This window comes from Mus musculus, chromosome 9 (genome assembly GCF_000001635.26).
Source record: "Mus musculus strain C57BL/6J chromosome 9, GRCm38.p6 C57BL/6J".
Taxonomy (NCBI): domain Eukaryota; kingdom Metazoa; phylum Chordata; class Mammalia; order Rodentia; family Muridae; genus Mus; species Mus musculus.
In genome coordinates, this window is record NC_000075.6 from 77468518 (window position 1) to 77490212 (window position 21695).

Here is a 21695-nt window from a genome sequence, read left to right on the forward strand (position 1 = left end):
CCTTCCTCCCTGGCACTCACAAGCGCCAGCAAGAACTTACTTTCCAATATTCTCTGGCAGAGACTGCAGCGAGATGTCATTTACAGAAAGACACGTTAAGTTCTGTAGTTCAGGAAAGCTCTCAGGCAACCTAAAACAACAACAACAGATATGTTAACTCCACAAGTAAGGCAGCGGACACCAAGTATAGATACAGACTTACCCCGTGTGACGGCCGTAACAGCCGCCGTCAGTTGCCTTCTATTATGGAATATTTGCCTTGTCTTCCTGTGTGTGCTATACCTACATGCTTTGTCCACCTTTTCTGGACAGGCCATGTAGATGATTACTGATAGGAAGACCCACACAATCCCCAAGGCGGGTTGATGTGCAGGGTCTAACACAGAGTGGGTGCTCTGGAGGGCTGAGTGTTCTGTAAGGAAGATGCTGCCCCTGGAGCCAAAACTGATGGGAATTCAGCTGGGTGGGATGGCAGGCTCCTTCAATCCCAGCATTCACAGGCACAGGCAGGTAGATCGCTGTGAGTTCCAGGCCAGCCAAGGCTGCACAGTGAGACCACATCTCAGACAAAGAAGAAGAAAATCCTAAGAAACAAACTAAAACAAAAACCTGCCAAGGATGAAAACACTGCACTGATTAAAGAAAACGCAGACAATTTAGCTAGCCTGTGGGGTTTAAGCCACAGGATGGCTCGTAGCGTCCACCCAGGGCGCAGGATGACTCTGCACTGATGGCCTGCTTGCCAGCTGCTACTGGTTAGCTTTCTAAATTCAAGGTGTCACTCGTTTTCTATAACTTTTATCTTTCACTGTATAATATACCCCAAAGTACTTTAATATGTTTCAGACTCCACAAAATAGGAAAAATTCTCAAAAAAAATTATTTAAATTTTACAAAGACATTCTAGTTTTAACATTCCTACAGTTACCTGTGTTTTGAGGGAAAATCATGACTAAAGATGAAGGGATCTCATCACATCTAAAACAAGATGCAACATACACAAACAGACACACAGACAGACACACACACAGAAAGACACACACACACACACACACACACACACACACACTCCTCCAGCATGGACAGACCTCTGGCTTTAGCTCTTCACCACTATACTTATCTTTTCCTTTGTTAGATTCATTTGCATAAAAAATCCTATATTAATATTTGACATTTAAAACAGGTCTATTTCATAATTCAAAAACCAAATCCAGGTATCCAAGAACAGGACTGTTCTGTTAAGCTCTTAGGAACAGCTTTCTGAGGACTGTTACTTACAACTCAAAAGGCAGAACTTACTTGCTCTGTCTTGGCTTTTACCAGAAGTATATCTCCCTTTATGATCTCAAAAGCAGCTAACGTGTTCTCAAAGCAAGTAAAATGCATTAGCCAACTGGTCCGCCTTCCTGCCAGCTGCCAGCAGGAAGAGGAGCATGTGAGTAGTGTGTGAGTGTAGCACGGGTAGGGAGGCAGAGGCGGGGTGGGGGAGGAGGCTCCGATGCTCGCTCCGCTCCGCTTGCTCCATACTAGCTGCGCTGTCTAGAGGTCCATTCACCTGGCTGAGGATCGGGTTCCTCAGCCATAAACTAAGTGGGCCACGTAATTACCAAGTTACCTTCAGCTCACAGATAACATCTTAGTTCTTTACATCAGGACACCTGCCAAACTCAAGTGGCTTAGCTCTAAGAATCCTGCACATAAGAGCCAGGATAAAAACAGGAATAAGCTGGGTGTATTCTAGCTGAGGCAGACAATTGTGGAGGCAACAGTTGGCAGACATAAGAAAAAGAAGAACAGAAAATCAGAAGGCGATTAAAGTGACTGAGTGGTTGGGTCTCAGCTGCAGGAGAGTACTCCCAGCTCACCAAGCCATGTAAGCGGCCGTCGAGCTCAGTTCGCTCAGCTCAGTGAACACTGACTGAGTACAGTTGGGCTGGAGATACAGTAATGAAGGAGAGAGAAATGCATGTCACCGCCTCACTTCTGAAGGGGTCTTTATCGGAGGGATAACGTCAGTGTAAATGTCAAGTACTATGAAAACACAGCAACAGAGCTGTGGATGACCAGAGGGGCATTGGGGAGTCGGGGAAAGCTTTCTGAAGACCTGAGGGCAGGGCGGTGGAGGGGCCGGGACTGTCAGGAACAGGGAACTCGAAAAGGACATTACTGCTCAGTCCGACCAAAGCAGACTCGGACATCGGGGTAGACACTGCCTGAGCACAGAGCGCCAAGGAGGCTCTCAAAGCCACAGTTGGGGGAGCCCTGAGGTTTGGGGATAAGGAAGGATTGTGTGAAAGTCGGAAAGAGGGACATACAGCTTGAGGACAGGAACAAGTTAAGAAAGGTGGTAGGTTTTACAACAGAAAAGATTATTGTTTTTAAGTTATAAATGAAAAGAGTATCAGTCACTGAAATTCAAAAGAGAGACACCAGAAACATTGTAAAAACATATTTAATTCTTGGCAGTGAGATATAACAAAATTACATAGGGAATTGTTCCGTATTCAAGGAGTCCCAATTTTGAAATAAAGGAGATAAACCCAGTTCAGTTTCAGAGAAGGGACCAGCTGTGTCCAGAGCCTTGAGATCCTCCAAATGGGCTCAGTGGTCCAGAGAAACCTCCAGAAGACACACCTAAGAACTGCCTCTTCATTCCCTTATGGACAACAATTTACTTATCCCGACAACACAGACACCGGAAGGCAGGTGTCAGTGGACTCCCAACTCAACCAGGCCACAAGGACTCTTGAAAATGTCCCTCAGCCACACGCAGACAGTGTTCTGTAAAACACCAGGAAGGGCACACTGCCTTAAGGAGTCAGATGGGGCAGGCAGCCATCCTCAGAATGCTAAGCCTAAGGAACCCCACAGCACTGCAAAGGCGAGGAGAGCATGGCGTTAAGAGCTTTTCTGGGAGTGCTCCTTTTATAAAGAGTTGAGATTATAAACGTCTCATTACTGGACTACTAGAAGTCAGCTGAGTAAGACTTTTCAGGCTGTGGATATATGTCAGTGGAAAGGCACATGCCCTAAGACATTGAAGACAGGCAACTTCCTGGGTAAATATGCTAGAGTCTCTCTAGTCTCAGCCTTAGCCCGTAAGACAAGAGACAAATTGGAAAGGTATTTTTATTTTATTGTTTACCACCTCCCCCCCCTCACACACACACACACACACACACACACACACACACACAGAGAGAGAGAGAGAGAGAGAGAGAGAGAGAGAGAGCACTTATATGTGCCATGTGTGGAGGTCAAAGGACAACCCACAGGAGTCAGTTCTCTTCCATTACGTGGGCTCCAGGAACTGAATTCTCCCTCCCTGCCAGGCTTGCTGCCACGTGCTAAGCCAATTCACCTGCCCAACCGAGAATCGCTTAAGCTGCAGTTCCTTATGCTGCTTCAGAAATGTACTCTTTAACTCCTGCTCTGTACCGTCCTTCTCAGCGACTCCATCAGTACCACAGTGCACCTTCCTCCATTGCTTACTTGCCTCCCGCTGTCTATTGTTTATGAACATACATTTGGAAAATCATTCATTTGGCAGAGACAGCGCCCCACCACTTGGCTGCACACTGTGCTTGGCTGTCAAGCATGCCAGCCTTAATCGAATGTGAGGGAGAAAGGTTACCTGGTGAGTGGGTTTCCGCTGAAGTCAGCTACCTGCAGCGCTTTACAGAAGGCGATGCTTTCTGGAATTTCAGGTATATCTGGGGGAGGAAACAAAGCCCAGCAGCACTGTTAACATTTCGCCATTTTGGGGACAAAACCCACCCGCCTTTACCTCATTCAAATATGGCCCCGGCTTGTTCTTACAACTATTTCTCTACATTTCTTCAGAAAACATGTACTTTAAGGAAGCACATTAAAAATGTATAGGCCCAATGAGTGGAGGTTCTAGGTTCAATGTTTTAGCTCATACAGATGAAACGATGCCAACAGATAATGTTGTCAGTTGGTGTGTGAGTTGAAAGACCGTCTAGTGTGAGGGAGCTGGAGCGGTCTGGCATTCCTTGTTTCCTGTGGATGAAGTGAACCAAAGACTCAGGGAGGCTGGAAGGCTGGAGAGGATTTGCAGTGTAAAACCTAACCCTCCACAAGGCGGGCCCTTGCAGCGGGAGTTTCCTGCACTCCTGCTTCGAGAGACAGACCTGTGAGAGAGCAAGCTGCACAGCAGAGGAGCCACCACTGCTTCTGTCTGCATGCCAGACCCCACCGCAGGAGTCATGGCTGCCCGACTGGATCCCAGGGCAGCCAGGGTCTGGAGGCAGTGCTGGACCTCTGCACTTGCCCCAAAGGACAACACGAGCAAAGTGACGCTCTCAACAGCCTCACTCGGTAGACCTGGGGCACCAGATAATTAATCATGATGTTCCCAGAAGTGAAGAGATAGGAAGCATAAACAAACTCCTGCTTGAGTTATATAAGCAGAAAAGTTGTAGAGTAAACGAACAGCTGTCTTAAATCGGGGCAACAGACAGTCATGACCCCTCAACAAATTTCCAAGCTTCAGCTAGTTTATAGACCCAGGACCCCGTGAATGAAGGGGAGACCACGTTTGCTTGAGGAGTGACCCCACTGTGAGAGTGGAAAGTCTTATTACTCTTCTTTCCTCTTTTACTCTTATCTTTCCTTTTAAAGGACTATAAAAGGTAAAGCGTGCGTGCATCCAAGGATAGGCAATACATCCGATCAAAATGTAAGGGCCTTCTGCCTCAGCGACGGATCCAGTGGCGTTGGTTATACACAGACACCCTTCTAAGAGGAAAGATAAATTGTTGCTCCTGACCCTTCTAGCACCAAGAAAGAATCACGGTATTGACTAGGCCTCCTTGCATTCTGGAGGCAGCACATCCCTCATTTTGTGTGTTACTTTGGCCCATATACCAAGGACTTGGAAACATGCTAGCTTTAAGTGGTGGCCCAGAACAGAAGGCAACTCTTCAACATGTCGCTGCTGCTGTGAGCGGGCTCTTCTGCTTCCTGGGCTCTATGATCCAGGAGACCCACAGAACTGAAGTGTCAGTGGCAGACAGAGTTGGTACTGGGCACCTCTGGTGGACCCCATAGTGAATCTCTGCAGTAGCACCTAGAAGTGGATAGCTGCAGCATACAACCCCTGTCTGGGACAGCTCTGAAAGACAGCGATGAATGGAGATCTTCATAACGGGAAGTGCATCGAACGGTCCACTGTGCTCGGAAGAAGAAACATTCACATGTGCACGGCAAGAGTTGCCTGTGAGCTGTGGCCCTGTGGCTGAATGGTGGGAACCTTGAAAGATGCAGGGTGAGAAAACTGGCGAGTAGAAGATTGGTGAGAGAGGCAGCTGAGAAGGAAACACGCAGATGGATATGAAACACACAAGGAACATGAAGGTATTTGTAGCGCATGTAAATTTTGAGCTGAAGGCTACCCTCAGCAAAAGAGAACAATGACAAGTAGCTAGGATGACCCACTCTAAGGACGGTAGCCAGCCTCTTTCCCTGACTATCCCTGTCATTGCCCAATGTCCACCTGGACAAAATGGCTCTGGCGGCAGGGATGGAAGCTATGCATGGGTTTAATAACGTAAGCCTCTACTCACAAAGGTGGATCAAATACATCAGCTGCAGAGATCAATATTGAGCCCCCACTGAGCACCATTCCCAGGGTGATGAGCCAAGTTACCTGGTAGTGGGCTTTATACATAAGTGGAAGGATACCAGATAGTTCTGAGTGTGGACTTGCCTTCCCGCATGTAGTTCTTCTGTCAGAATTACCATCCACTCACTTACCACCCTCATGGTATTCTATGCAGCATTGCTTCTGACCAAGGACTCGCTTCACAGCCAAAGAAGTAAGGCAGTGAGCTTATGTATCCTGAAGCAGTTAGCTTGACAAAATGCTGGAATGGCCTTTGAAAGACACAGTTATGATGCCACAGGTAGCAATAGCCTGGAGGTCTAGGGCAGGGTTTCCTAGAAGGCTATACCAGCATCCATTATACAGCATTGTTTCTCCTCGAGCCAGGATTTTGGGCTCCAGGAATTAAGAGATAGTACCACTCATCCACCATCATCTTTGGTGACCCACGAACAAAGCTAATTGTTGACCTCAGGCTCTGTTGGCCGAACGGTTTGATTCTAGAGGGGGATAATGTTCTTGCTGGAAGCACAACTCTTCCACTGAACTGGAAACTAAGGCTGTTCCCCTGGCTACTTTCAGTTCTGATGCCTTTGAGTCAACAGGCTAGAAATGAGTTAGTGTTAGAAAGGATGATTTATCCAGGCCCTCAGGAAGAAACTGGACTGTTTTCCCCTCACGGTGCAAAAAGGTATCATCCAGAATAGAAGAGATCTGTGATGGTGTCTCTTGGTGGTATGGTATCCTATGATTAAGGTCAGTGAGCAGCTACAATTCAAACCATGCAGGGACGATAAATGGCCCATAACCTACAGAAATGGAGGCATGAGTCACCCCTCTGGATAAAGAACCAAGCAAGACCTGCTGAGTTGCTTGCGGACAATGAAGGAAAAAACAGAGGATCATTAGAAAAAGGTTGCTATAAACATCAGGTAAGGCCGTATGACCAGTTACAGAAATGAGTGCCATAATTGCCAGGAGGGTTCTCTCCTATTTTGCTAATAATGGTGTTTTAGTTTTGTGCGGGATAGTTGTATGATGTTAGGTAGAATCATGGCTGTTTCTGTTTTCACTTAGAAAGTAAACATGGCAGGAGGAGATATAATTAGGTATCAAGCTGGCAAGCAGTGAACTTCTGATGGCTCATCTTGATTATCAACTTCACTGGGTCTAGAATGAACTAAGAAACAAACACACCTCTGGACAGGTCGGAAGAGGCAGTTCTGTAGGATTAAATAATGATGGATGGCCTTTCGCAGGGTGAGAGGAGACTCCTGGCAGCAGCCCAGCCGTGAACTGGCCTGAGGAAAAGCCATTCTGCTTTTGCCTCCTCTCCCTATTTAATGATGCACCTACCCTGTTGCTGCCACTCCTGCTGTCCTTCCCTACGTCAGAACCCAGCTTCCTCAGCCTGCCGACATGGACCGAGCAAGCACCAGGTTCTCAGCCTCTCCAGTGCACATCTGACCACTGCTGGACTCTCCAACTCAAACACTGTAAGCCAATCTAACAACCGCCCTTTGTAGTGGATGCTCATTCTCAGAGTTCTCTGTTCCTTGTACAGAGCCTTGACAATATAAAATATCAAAATACCAACTATCAGAGGAGGGGGTCTTTGCCGGTTATTACTCTGATGGGGGATTAAACATTCAGAATATATAAAGAACTCAAGAGCAAAACATTAAATAACAAAACAACAAATAATCCAACTAAGAAAGGAGGGGGGAGGCTGGGCAGTTTTCAAATGAAGCTCAAACTTCCAATAAATGCAATGCTTAATTAACATGCTTAGCCATTGGGGAAAAGCACACGAAAACGACTCTTATCCCATCTCATCCCATCCCATCAAGAAAAGGTGAGGTTACTGGTGAAGATGGGGCGGAGGCTCCTTTACACTGCTGACAGGGATGGGATGGGCCCAGTCTCTGTACAATCAGTCGAGTGGTTCCTCCAAACACCAAATACAGAGCTACCATAGCACCCAGCTGTCTAGTGCTTGAGTATATATACCCAAAGGAACAAAAGTCAGTATACAGTGGAGATATCTTCCTGTATTTACTACAGGACTCTTCATAACAGCCAAATTACATTACAAATTACCAGCCTAGATGCCTACTGATGCATAAATGGCTGAAGAAAATGTAGTCTATACTCACGTTGCAGATTTATTCTGCCATAAAAGATAAAATTATGCCATTCGTAGGAAAATGAGCGGAACTAATGACCGCATAAGCAAATTAAGGTGGTATAACAAAGACGAGTGCCACAGGTGGTCCTTCTTCCACGGGCTTTGTGCAAAAATAACATGGAAGAGACATGGTGCTCAATAAACATGGCAGCACTGGCCTGCAACCCCGGCACTTGGGAAGCTGCAGCTGGGAGATCGCAAGCCTTGGCTACATAGTAAGATCCAGGATATCTGGGAGACATAATGAAATCCTATCTCAAAGTAATAACAAGAAAGAGGTGAGGGGGAGGAGTGGGAAGTGGGGGTGGACGAATAAGGATGTGGAAGAGGGAAAGAGAACAGAAAACAAAAGGTGGATATGACCGGAGCACATACATTAGGGACATGTGTCTGCACAGTTAATAGCTTCTAATTTAAAAGTAGGCAAAGGGAATAAAAAGGCATGAATCTGCCACAGGATTAGCACTGCTGTTTCTGGAACCTAGACAGCTGTAGGACACAGGCCCGCCTTGGCCTGAAAAGTACCCAGCAGCCTGGGCAGACCCCAACAGTTCCTTCCTGCCTCTATTTTGGGTCTGCTGGGTCTGTGTAATGCCGGGGAAAAGAGGTGCCTTATAACTGCCTGAGTCTCTATCAAGAAAAATAATTAGGGGGGAAAGATACATAGCTCAGGAAGCAGACTACTATTCTATAAGACAGACAGATCAAGGAGCAGGCGTCCATTCTATCTAGGGGTCAGGAACACCACTGAGGCCTGAAAAGATGGCCAGCATGGAGCGCACGAATTCTAAAAATTCTGCTCAGTAACGGTGTGGAATTCAGGGATCCCAGGATAACAGGCCACAGCTGAGCACGTCCGGACAAAGGCAGCCTGCACGAGGTCTGGTTAGAAGGCATTCCTGCTCCAGGTTAAACTGGGGGGGGGGGGGGATACCCAAAGTAGGAGAAGGAATACAAAGCCAAGCCTGACTTCTTTCCACTGCATGCACATGCCAATCTTGATCTTTGAACATCTATGCTCTAAGCTAACGGTTTCAGACAAGAATGGGATAAGTGTGACTTAAAGAGTGCTGAGCAGCCGTGTGCTTTTAAAGATGGTTCCTGAAAGCCTGGGGTTCCCTGACCTCGGGTTATGGCTTCATTAAGATAGCATCAGCCAGGTAACTGGTGACAGGCCCATCAGTGGATCTTAGCAAAGCTCAAGAGTAGGAGAGAGGCCACTGGCAGAGGACAAGCTCGGGCTTGAATGTGGGGTAAGGAAAGAGTGACTTTGAGGACAGCACAGACGGCCAGTGGAGGGTCTGGAGACAGGACCAGAAAGCTCCCAAGACACTGGCTCAGCCTAACCGCCCACTGTTAATTTGCAGCACACAGTTTCCTTGTCTATGACAAGCAGTTACATCTCTGCCTTACAGTTAACAAACACACTGAAGAAGAGTGAGGTCACTCTAAGAAGAATATAAGAGTTTTACTGTTGCTCTAATGATTTGAGAAGCAATAATGACTTAAACCCAGAATCACATGTATTCCCATATAAAGGTTAGAGACATTTAATATTATATTCTTAGTAAATTAATACTTAGCGTTATGATTTCCATCGACTCGTTAAATTACATAACCCAAAACTTCTACTTGCCAATACTGTAAAAGTAAGACAAAAATTTTTTTAATCTTACTTTTTATAGTTCATATTAGACATGTCCAAGAACAAAAATAACAAAATCTCTCTCAGGAATTTTGCAAGTATCAGATTTTGTTATTTTTATTCCTCTTTTCCCCAGAATGTTAAGATAACCTTTAATTCAGATCTACTGCAAGTTATCATCATCTGAGTTTGAGCTGCTTTTGACAAGTGGGTTTTAGCTGTCTTGGAAGGAACACACCAAATCTGCAGTTTACCAGAAAGACATTTTCCGTGGCCTGTGTGAGGACGCTGACATCAGCGCAGAGCTCTGACACACAGCAGGCAGGCCACCATTCCGGCACTGTTTGCTGGAGGCTGCTCGCACAGACAGAGCCTTCACAACAGATACAGCACTTTAGACATGATTTCAAAGGACATCCCCTGCCCTTCGGGGAATCTAAGTTTAACCAACAAGATGAGATTCTAGTCCATCCCACAGCAAAGCAATGTGTAAGCTTAGCTTATATGTTCCTATAAGAAATAAAGAAGTCACCAAATCCCAAAACTATCAAGGTGAAACATCTCCTGATGTTCACAGCACCAGCCCACCACTATGTTAGTGATGTCAAGGAAGTCAGGCGATGTGACCTTTTCCTTCTAAGCATGGCTTTCAGTCCTGGCTTCAGAACTCGGAGCCCTGGCTTTTGTGGAAGACTGTGGACAGCCTGCTTTGTCTATCACGACACATTACACTTGAGTGGATAAATTAATTGCTCACTGGCACTTATTCTGTGAAACAAATACCGAGATGGAGCAGACCTGTTTAGAAACAGAGAAGCATCCAATAAATGGTCCAAGACCCCTCACTGACATCTGGAAAAGGAGAGCTTTGGTGAAATCCCTCTGCAAGAAAGACACAAAGGTTCCATTGAACACTACAGAGCCACATTTGAGGCACTCAAGACGCACTGCAGGAACTACAGATGACAGAGGAGTGTACACAGAGAAACACAAAATACTGTCAGGTTGTCGTCTTCTGCAGAAATGGGGGTGGGTGAGGAGAGTGGGGATCAGAGGAAGCAAGAGTGAGTGAGCCTCCTGTTTTAAGGATGCAGCACAAATGCCTGGAGGGCCACTGGGTAGAAAAGAAAGGAACTAGGGAATAGGCGGAGGTCAAGAGCAGAAAGCATCACTTCGAGCGTGGCCCACACATCAACGAAAGAGGGAAGAAAGGTGTAGCTGTAAGCTAATTTCTAGGAATAAACTGTTGCTTTAATAGGGATGTAAGGAGAACCTAAACCACAAAGGCCGAGGAGTCAGAGGAGGAGGAAGAGGAATGTAAAACAAGAGCCAGACTCCAGTCTCCAAAACAGCACTCACTAGCTGACTAAAGGGGAAAAATGGGGAGAACAAGGTAAGGGTTGCTCATCGTGATGCTGAATGAATGAATGAATGAATGAATGAATTACACAGGACTGTTGTTTAATTTGAAATGATATCCTGGGCTGTCAGGCTACAATCTGTCTTTTATTAAATTATGGCAAACATTTTTTTTTCTTACCAAAATAAGAGATGAAAATCCTATGTTGAATGCCAATAAAACAGTAGCAGCAGCAGCAACAACAACCAGTAACAACAACCACCATCAGCTACATACACAGCTCATCTGTTTAACATGCATCCCGCAGACACATAACCCTGAATGTTAATTCTGGGCATTACTTTGAGTCCATCTGTGTTTTACCTAAAGCTGGTTAGTAAGGAGTAGAACCTTCCACATATGGAGTCCCACTGGCACTAGTGGTTTCTAATGTCACACTTCCCACTTCCCACACACTGCTGCCATTGTCGTTATCAAGGGCAGATGCAGGAATGGCTTTGGTGAAGGCTAGCTCACCTGCTCCAGACCTCTGCACAGCTTATGGAGCTGAGCTCTGGGCTCCCATCTATACAAAACCGGTCCTACATGCAGCACTGTTCAGTTCCCAAGGCACTGCAGTGAGCGCTGTTTCAGCTGGAAGCAGGGAGCTCCCGGCTGCTGCTCCGTTCTGATTTTCCCCTATGGTCTGCTTTCCACCTCTGCTTCCTATTGTCCCTTGGCACACATCAAAAAGTCAGAGAAAGGAAAGGAATCGGTGAGATGACCTATCTGAACGGTCTCTTTTGCTCTGACGTGGCAGGCTCCCACCGTTGTCACTTTCCCACCAAGCCCCTCATGCATACAGAATCCCTCAGAATCATCTCCCATCCTGGTGTGCAGCCAACCATCGCCAAGGCAATGCATGTCAGTGCCTGGGGGACAGGACGCTTCAGTGGGAATTCTAATCTAAGCTTGTTTGTCCAGTCTTTCTGGTGACAGATACATAAATACATCTTCATAGTCTACAGAAATAGAATCGTGTTTAAGAAAAATTACAGGTACACTGAATCTCCATGTCTGAGAACCTGGAGTAGACCAAGCCTTCAATAAGCCTGGCAACTGGAAGGAGGAGAAAAAAAAAGAGAAAGAAGTTTTGTTTGAGGAACATACCAAGGGTCAGAAGAAAGTTACACTTCAGTGTGTTTAGATTTTTTTTTTACTTTAATTGCAAAATCTAAGGAGCAGAGAGAAACCCTTTCTCAGAAGGCAACAGGAGCGCAGTCACATAGCAAGGGCAGAGGGCATGGCCACAGGAACATCAGAACCTACCTATGTGAGAGAGACAGAAGAGGAACATGTGAGCAGATGGCCTGGGGGAGCAGAATGGTGCATGAGAAGGCTATCAGTGGAGAGCAGCTGCTGAGATGAGAACCTCCAAGCCACAGGGGAGCAGAACGGTAAGATCCCAGGAGCTGAAGGAAATGAGCTGCCACAACAAGAACCACTTCTGGGCAGAAAGTGAGCGATGTGTCTACTTGGCAATGTTAAGTGGAAGCGGGGAGAAAGGCAAAGCTGTGATGACCCAGAATTATTATGCAAAAGCCATGAATTAAGCCTCAGCCAGACTCAGACTCTATCAGGACCACAACAACCAGCAGTAAAGAGAACACGCATGTACAGGAGATGCTGGCAGGCTGTGGTGACATACTGAACACTGTGACTTTGGGGACAGCCAGTACATCGTATTGATTCATTTAGAATTATTTACTACTAGAATAAAACAAGGTCCTTGTGTGCCAAACAGGCTGGCTGATTAAGACGGTTTGAATGTGGTGCTGCAGGCTGTCTGACTCAATCCTGTTTAAAAATATCTGGGATTGTCAAACAAGACTAAATATGAATGCGCTCTCCCAGTCTCCCTTGTGCTGTCACAGCTGTTCTTCTGGTAATGAAAGGGAAAAGCTAAACGCAGAATTTCTTCAAATGTTTCCATTTATCATGGTATCCCAAGCACTACAGACACCCAGGAGGCAGCCAGCCCGTACACAGAGCCCAGTCCTCGGCATCCATTTCAGGGCTCAAGAAGGTCGGCAGGCTTGGGCCTCACATGCTACAGGGAAGACAGACAAGGGCCCTTCAAAAACGTTATTTTGTGTAAGTCTTGTAACAAGTCATGTTACTTGCCCTGAAGAAAGAAAAAATAAAAAGGTCATGCTGGGTGTGGTGGCACACCCCTATAATCTCTGCGCGGGAGAGGCTGGGACAGGAAACTCGGGAGCCCAAGGTCAACTCCGGCTACACAGCAAACTCAAGGCCAGCCTAGGATACAGGGCACAGTGTCTCAGAAAAGGTTCCAACTAAGGATCCTGGCAGCAAACATCAAAACAATCATTCCAGCTCAGCTTTTCCTTCCCCACAGAGTTGGCTCAATCGTGTCTGCAGGTACAAGGTCTTGCTTCAGAAAGACAATATTGAGTACTAGGTTTCACAGGGAATAACAGGAAGGAGAGAAATGTAGCCATCTGCCAGTCGCTCACTTCTCTCCTAAAACCAGTTACGTTTAAACATATATTCACATATGATTTTGATTAAAAGTTACTTATACTTCAAAAAAATAGCAACTATCAAAAGTGAAATAGTTTTATTCATCAGAATCTTCTCTTTTCATTTAAAATTACAGCTCTCTGGACTTATTCTGAGTTAATACGGCTAAAATACAGTCACTGGTACTTATATATCAAATTCTCTAGAAAATTCTAATGGAGGTATATTTTGATCCAGAAAGTCTAACTCCACACCCCTACCCCAACTTCTCCCTTACCTTAGACCACAAAGCAAAAATTCTCCCTCTGACTCACCCCAGCAGCAGCCCGTTCCCCACACCCCTGCAGTGATCCACTGCCCCACACCCCTGCAGCTGCCCACTCCTCACACCCCCGAAGCGGCCCACTCCTCACACCCCTGCAGCTGCCCACTCCTCACACCCCTGCAGCTGCCCACTCCTCACACCCCTGCAGCGGCCCACTTCCCCACACCCCTGCAGCTGCCCACTCCCCACACCCCTGCAGTGGCCCACTCCTCTGACCAGTCTCATGCTGCCAGTTTCCCTGTTCTCTTTTAAAAGCACCCCCTGCCCTTCCAATTAGGTCACACCCTACCGAGCCGTGTTTGCCTGCCACACCACTACACACATTGCCTGTCAGCTGAGAGACTCAATCACAGGCTAAATGAGTCACTCTTTGGATAACACACACAGAGTAGGTAAGAGTGCAGGGCCACGAATGAACACAGTTCTAGAGAAATACAGGGAGAAGCCATTTGGCCTAGATGAAGCAGACAGGACACCATTCTCAACCGGTTCATTACTGGGTTTTTCCAAAGCACACCCCTACTATAGTAATATAACCACTGAGTATTCTAGCACTTGAGGGATTTTCAGTCTTCTGGCACAAATGGACTATCAGGTGAGGTAAGGACAGCTTGAGCTACGGAGTAAGACCCTGCAGGAGAGGGAGGGAGGAAGAAGATGGTGGTGGTGGTGGTAGGGGGGGGTTGTCTTATGGAAACCTCAGCAAATACCCGGGCATTTACTTTTGCTGGTTCTCAGCACTAACATACCCATCTCTGGGACCACTGTCACCCAAGCCCACAAAGTCAAAAGGGCAGCCCAGGGTGGGCCTAGGGCACTGCCTTAAACAAGCAAGCAAACAAAACCAAACCCCGCCTCACTTGAACCTGAGACGTAGCTAGACTCAAATCACTACGGATTGAGGAGTTGGCCATTAACGTGGGACCTCACAGTTACTCCCATGCACACTTTACCTCCACAACCAAGTGATTTCCTCCTACAGGGACAGATTCAACTCCCAACTCCCAAAGCCTGTGCTGCAGGTCTGGTTAAACTGCCTGGGGTGGAAGGAAGATCAACGTGGGCAAGAAAGCTGTTTGTGTAGCTGGTCAGGGGCGGGCAGGGGAACGGTGGATGGAGACTGGAAGTTGGATCTCATTTAACCTCTTCTTCCTCAGAGGCTTCCGATCCCTCGGAGCTGGGGTCGCAGGTGCTTGTGAGCTGCCCAACATGGGTGCTGGGAATGGAACTCCATGGGAGCTGTTCATTCCTAACAATGGGGCCATCTTTCCAGGCCCTAAAACTAATTCTTGTAAGACGTTCTCTACCTCCCATACACACTGACATTTTTTTTCCTAAAGTAATCCTTAAAAGATACAGAAAAAAAAAATGGAGTACAAGAAAAGCACTCAAAAGAAATTTTTAAAAAACATGTTTACATTACTCAAAGGAATACTGTAAAAAGCTTTCAAATTACAAGTTGTCAACTGACAGATGGAGAGAGACTCATAGGGTGTTTAAGTTCCTTAAAAGACACAACAGAACTCAGGCATTGAAACTGGCACTGTCTCTTCAAAGCATCCATCACACAGCACTCACTGGCCCCTGCCTCCCCCCTCTCCTGATGTTGGCACTGGATGAATGTTATGAAATACATGTTGTAAAACTAGTGTTTTCTCTGTAATTTAAAAAAAAAGAAAAAAGGAAGCACTTCAGGACCAAGGCTCATAACAAACCATGCAGCACATCCCAGCTAAGTCACACCCTGACGATGCTGCGCCCTTACAACAATCCGCACAGGTCCCACAATCCAGATCGCGGGTGGGGGAGGCAGAAGGCGAGATCCTTGCTTTAACAGAATGGTAACTGGATCACTGTAACAGACCTTTGAGTTTTTTGAACTGGGCGAAAAATAATGTTCTGAACAAACTGACTGACTCTTATCTGAAATGCCTGAAAGCAAAAGTATTTCGGATTTTGGAATTTTCTGGATTTCAGACGCGTACAGACATTGCCAGGTGTCTTAACGGTTGTTTCTGTGACTGTAATGAAACCAAAATGACCATCAGCAACCCGGGGAGAGAAGGGTTTATTTTAGCTTAAGGTTCATCTTAGTTCCCATTATGAAGGGAAGTCACCTGGAGATGAGCACTAAAGCAACGGCCACAGAGGAGTGCTGCTTGCTGGCTTACTCCGTGTGGCTTGCTCAGCCTGCTTTCTTAGAGCACTCGGGACAGCTGTGCCAAGTTAACATGAACTGATCCAGCCCATCAGCTGGAAATCCCTATAGCCAAAATTCACCTGGGTACTCAATGTTTCAGAGTGTAGAATGTTTCAAATTTCAGATTTTCAAAATAGGGACGTGAAATCTATCCATATGTAAAACTATTGCAGATTTACATGAACACCAGAAAGGTCAGACTGTAGCATCCTTTTGGCCTAAATACTACTTTAGCATCTGGACCCAATCAAGAATGGCCCAGGTTTCGGTGACTAGCTCCAGTTTAAATTTCAAGTTTTTGGATTTTAAATACAAACTTTGGCTATCTGGCTTCAGAAATTTTGACTTGGCTGAGATGGAAATATGGGATTTTAGCAAGGATTCTATGTAGGTGGCCTCAGAGCACATCTGCAGAAACAACTGCTCCAAGTGAAGGAAGACAGACCACAATCCAGAGTTAACATTGCTAGAAAGAATCCTAGCTGCCACCACCACCCTTGAAACTAGCGCTTTCTCTGGCTGACGACGGCGAGGGACTTCTGAGTCACTGCCCTTGGCGGTGTTTTTCTTGTCTACGCTTTCAAACCTACAAGCATGACTCTACCAAGGCGGCTTGCACATCCCTGAGAACACACAGCATCGTGTCTGCTCCTGGTCATCAGGGCTCTGCCTATGCTAGGTGTGACCACAGCCAGTCCCTGACGTGCAGAGCAGCAGTGAGTGTCTTGGCTCTGGAACTTAATGTAGAAGTCTCGGTGCCCTTTATAACAACTGAGAGTGTACTACAGATCTCAGCTTATAATTGCACAGATGTGCAATCATCCCGTTTTCACATGTTCTCTGCCACTCACCTACCAGTTCCTGAGCAGCTTAAATCTTCTATAGTTTATATAGTGCAGGCTGCATATAAAGTCTAGAGACTCCCCTCCCACTTCCCTAGCATCTTCTATATAATAAGCAGGCCTATAATAAAGAGAGACAAACATGATGCTCTCTGCTGTGATTATGTCTCGAAACACAACTGGATAGAAGTGGTGGTCCAAATGGCAAAGCTCAGTCTGCTCGCCTGTTCATTTGTCCAGTCAGACCGGGGGCTCACACATGCTGGACCATGTGGCAACAGTTAAGGAGGAGTGATAGTTTCCCACTAAGATCTCAGCAGTTGAGACAGTCATAAACGACTGCACGCATGCACCTGTAGCCCCAGCTATCTGGAGGATTTGGAGAGGAGAGCCTCCCGAATCCAAGAGTCAGGCCCAGCTTAGGCAGTACCAAAAGATTTCTATCTGGGAAAGATAATAAATAAAATTAACCACATATAGTGGGATACTCAACAGACAACCTTAGTCACAATGGAGGAAGTTTCCTCCATTGGCATTTTATAATGACCACACTGCTTTTCTAATTCTGAAAGGAAAGAAAAATCCTATACAGAATAAGCCTGCAAGCACTGCATGGTGAATGCAATTAAAAGGCTCAGGAGGGAACATCTGCCTGGAACCCTCAAGCCATAACATTGACTAAGAGGCCTAACGTGAGCATAGCCTGGTCGCATCCACAGCCAATGTTTAGACTCCAGAAAGACAACACTGACTGGCTGGTTACACACTCCTTTCCTACTGGGTCTGCCTCAGTGCAGCAACGGCCACGCCTGCACAACATAACCCTCACATCACACAACGCCCAGGCACATGCAGGATGCAAGCGGGGTGCCGTGAAACTCCTCCATCAAGTGTATCAGCAGCAGCTGTCCAAGACACACCCGCCATTGTTGGCAACCCCACCCCTCAGTACCGCCGACCCTCAGCAAACAGTGATCACTGCTGTTTCCTCTGGGAAACAGAGACTGCTACTCCATCTCAAGTTTTCCTCTGATCTCTCAAACTGCGCAAAAGGAATATTACAGCACTACATGGTGTAACCGCTCCCTTTGGCTCACAGGGGACCTCTGACAAACACGGTGGGACGTTCAACGCACACTTTCTGCCCATTCCCTCTCACTTTATACTCAGTCCTGCCTCGGGTGCCCACCTGCCCAGGTTAGCTTCCTCAGCTCCTTTTTTTTTGTTGTTGTTTGTTTGTTTGTTTGTTTGTTTTATTTCTTCCTTCCTAGTTTGGCTTTCTGGGCTCTTTTTCAGCAGCCCTTTAATGACAGAGCAACCCAGGGTTCTGTCCTTCCACAGACTACGCATAATGGATTCATCTATGATAACAGTCAACAGCCTAATCTGCAACGCGTCAGCTTCATTTCTATACTGCATCTCTGTGGTCCACTGTTCTGTTGTTCCTCATCTGACCTTCCGACAGTGGCAGTCAGCACTGCTGGCCAATCCTCCGCTGAGTTCTTCCAGAGCCCACCCCAAGTTCTTTCCCTTTACAAGGATGTCCTCTCCGTGCTCTTCTGCCCCTCCAGCACCGGCGGCCCCTCCCCAGAGTGGTTTCAGATCTCAATAAAGATGGAGGATTCTCAGCCCTTCACCTCTTCCCCAAAAATGTCCTTTAAATCTCAGACCCTCATATTTAGCTACCATGGAACCACTCCATTAACAAAGTCGCCTCACCCTCACCTCACATGCCCAGAAATCACTGTCACCCGTCTCTCAGGGCAATGAGTCATCTCAGGCATAAACTCTCATCTGTGCCCACAGTAGCACCCCGATCTTGCAGGCTTACAGCTAGCTGCCCTCAGGTCTCGTCCATTTAGTCTGGTTTCCCTCACAGATGCCTGGCCTCCTGCATCCAGCCTGTCCTTAAATAACTCCAAGCATCCTGCTAGGTCCAGGGAGCTAAGCACACCAGACCTCTGCTGCACCCAGTCCCAGCTACCAAGAGCTTTCAAGATGTGCCTGGGTTTCAGCCTTTCAGATCTTCCTCTCTAGCGTAGTCTTTCATTGGCTCCAATAACGTATTTCATTTTCCCCAAATTTCCATAGTATCTCACGTCTTCTGATCCAAATCTAATCACAGTTTCATGAGCACAGATGAGAACATGTACTTGTCTCCATCAACTACCTATTCCCCAGAGCTTCACTGTCTTCAATCCCAGGAAGCTGTCCTCAGCCTTCCCTACTTGACTAACTCAGGAGTCACTGTTCGTCTCCATCCCACTGCTCTTGGCTTGGTGACTGGAAGGCCTGGTCCTTAAGACTTGGCAACACCAGTACATGAAAGTTGAAAGCAAAGTCAAATACTTCAAGGCATCGACTATTAGTGTGCTCGGCCCTTCCAACAGGCACTCTGCCAACGACACATGGTGGGTAAACAGAGAACTAGTTGCTTCACAGCACTTTAGGAAAGTCACGCATTTATCCCTAGTCTGTTCCTGCCCACATGTCCCCATTCGCTGCCGTTGTGACTTCATGGTCACAAGGTGAGTGTGGCTCCCCAACAGGTTCCAGCAAGGGTGGGATCCTCAACCAGCAGACTTTAATGCTGAAGGTTCATCTTTCCCCACTCAGCCTGCTTGGCGCTTGCATTAGACTCTTCTGGAACTTCTCTTACGTGTGAGCCACACCACTTCGGCCTTAGCTTTGACATCTAGAACTTCCCTGCTGGTGTTAAATTACAGGTCTATTCATATTTTCTCCAGACAGGTAAAAAAATAGTTGAGTCACACTAGTTAGTCTGAGTAAGTACCCACGTTGGCACCAGGAACTCTCACAACCTATATTAAGTAAATAAAAGCAGTATATGTGTATCTACTGATGAATGATACCAATTTTTTGTGAAACAATTAACAAAAAGGGAAATACAAAAATATCAGTGACAATTATTTCTGGCTACAAAATATAAATTTCATACTGAGGAAGCAGAATTGCAATTTTAGAACTAGAACATCTAGGCCAGTTCTATGCCTAAATCACACAACTGGAGTCGGCTTTTAGCCCAAGCGCGGCTTTAGCATCCCTAGAGGGAAGACTAGAGCCGATGCCAGTTCTGAGGACTGAGTGAGAAAATGCATATGAAGGACTTCCACCCCAGACTGGTACACAATCAACACACTGGTAAACCTCTCAACAAAGATCTACACTGCTGTCATCTTGCTTACAGAACTGGTTCCTTGGGTCTACTGCCATTCTCCTTAGTCCTCTAAAAAGCTCAAACTAAAACAGTGGCGACCCTCAAAGTCCAGAGTGCTGGCCTGCTCAGGGAGGGGTAACAATCAAGGAAGCCTGTGGTCTGTTACTCTGCGTTACAGAATAAAATTCAGCAAGGAAAAGTCACTGTGCTTGGGGCAGAGCGTGGCACAGATGCCACCGATGAGCTGTGGCAATGAGCTCGGGGCCCAGGAAAAGTTTACAGCAACCAAGCGACACTGAGAGCCCATGCCATCCTGCCCTCTCACCACCCAGCATCTACGTCAGGAATCCCAACTTCCCCAGCCGTGCTCAGTGAAAAGAGCCACACCCTTGGAAAAGAGCGCGGGGTGAGCTAGTCAACAGCCACCAGAGCTCACAAAGTCAGAGGGGAAAGCCACACCTGCTTCTGGGGGACACTCGCTGCTCTCTAATGGCTTTGTTTTTTCCTTTAAAAGGGACAAAGCATGTACGTCCTGAGCTCCCTTCTTGGACCTCCACCCCTAGAAATATACCCATCTCTTGTCACAAGAGCACCACGCTACCTCAGGACTATTGTGTTGTGTCTTTCTTCGCTGGGTGATAGCCTGTTACTGGCCTCAAGATGGTCACAAACAGCATGGTGTCATCTAGTGTTGGTGTCCCTAGGTGGATCCTAATAGCCAAAGTGACTGAAGTAAGTAGAGCCTTTGGGAAGTGAACGAGTTATGAAGAGAGTTTATTCCTTATAAAAGAGGCTCCAGCCAGTTCCCCTGTCCATTCTGCTACCAAGGGATGTAGAATGAAGGTGGCATCCTCAAAGCCGACAGTAGCATACCCTCACCACATACCACATCTGCTCTGCTCCTGAACGTCCCAGCCTCTGAATTATAAACACAAAACTTCCTGTTGTGTGGACTCAGTCTAAGGCAATTTGTTAGAGAAGCATGAACGAACTAAGAAACAAGCTTCTGGAAAACTGTTTCTGTCTTCAATTCAGAGGTTGACAACCTCGCACCTCTAAAAACATGGACTAAACTGTTAGCCTTGACTTTATTACCTTCCATCACAAAACAATGAAGAGTGCCACTCTTCTGTGGTGCCGTGTTTCAGTTCCACCACAAATGAGGAGTAATTTGGGGTACGTGGTAATATCTTCAAACCTCGGTTTCCTTACCCATCCTGAAACAATGGTACCCCCAAGTCACAGAATTGAGGTGAAGGTAAGATATAAAGGGCAAGCCTGTGACCGTGTGTGGCGTTTGTCGTATCTGCATCTCAGCTGGGTCCTCACCCAACTCCTGAATTCTGACCCTCAGCGCTAACTCATTTTCATGTCGGAATGGCAAGCAGGCAGGACTAACTGCAGCGCCTGCTGCTGAGGTCCTCCATACAAGGTGCTGCTCTAAGCACTGCGTGCAGCCTTTTTTTGTTAATCCGATACCTAAAGTCTTCACTTCACAGACAAGCAAACTAGAACTTGAAAAGGCCAAAGCAATCTGTCAAGTATCAATCGCTGGCTCCAAATCCTTTCATGGCCTTGTGTCGCTTAAAGCAAGTGCTTCAAGGATTCCACAAGGTAAAACACCAACTTTTAAATTCTATTTTAAAGTTAAGTCTGAGGTTTCACGTTAGAAATCACACTTATTCAAGTAATAATGTTGTCTACTAACTACCATTGGCCACCAATGGTCTTGACCTGACTCTGGCTGTATGACCTTTCTGCAGATGTGGGAAGAGCTCTACTCTGTTCTGTTCTGTTCTGTTCTGGGG

General features: G+C 46.6%; 1 protein-coding gene across 3 annotated transcripts in view; it reads right to left on the bottom strand.

The window, feature by feature from the left end:
- Nucleotides 1-21695, bottom strand: part of Lrrc1 (leucine rich repeat containing 1) — a 115644-nt gene that overhangs the window by 37697 nt on the left and 56252 nt on the right. For all 3 annotated transcript variants that reach the window (XM_030244218.1, NM_001146048.1, NM_172528.3), the window contains 2 exons: nt 3635-3713; nt 41-130 (listed from right to left, as the gene is read on the bottom strand). In XM_030244218.1, the coding sequence (XP_030100078.1) occupies nt 41-130; nt 3635-3713 (169 nt within the window). The remainder of the gene's footprint in view (nt 1-40; nt 131-3634; nt 3714-21695) is intronic.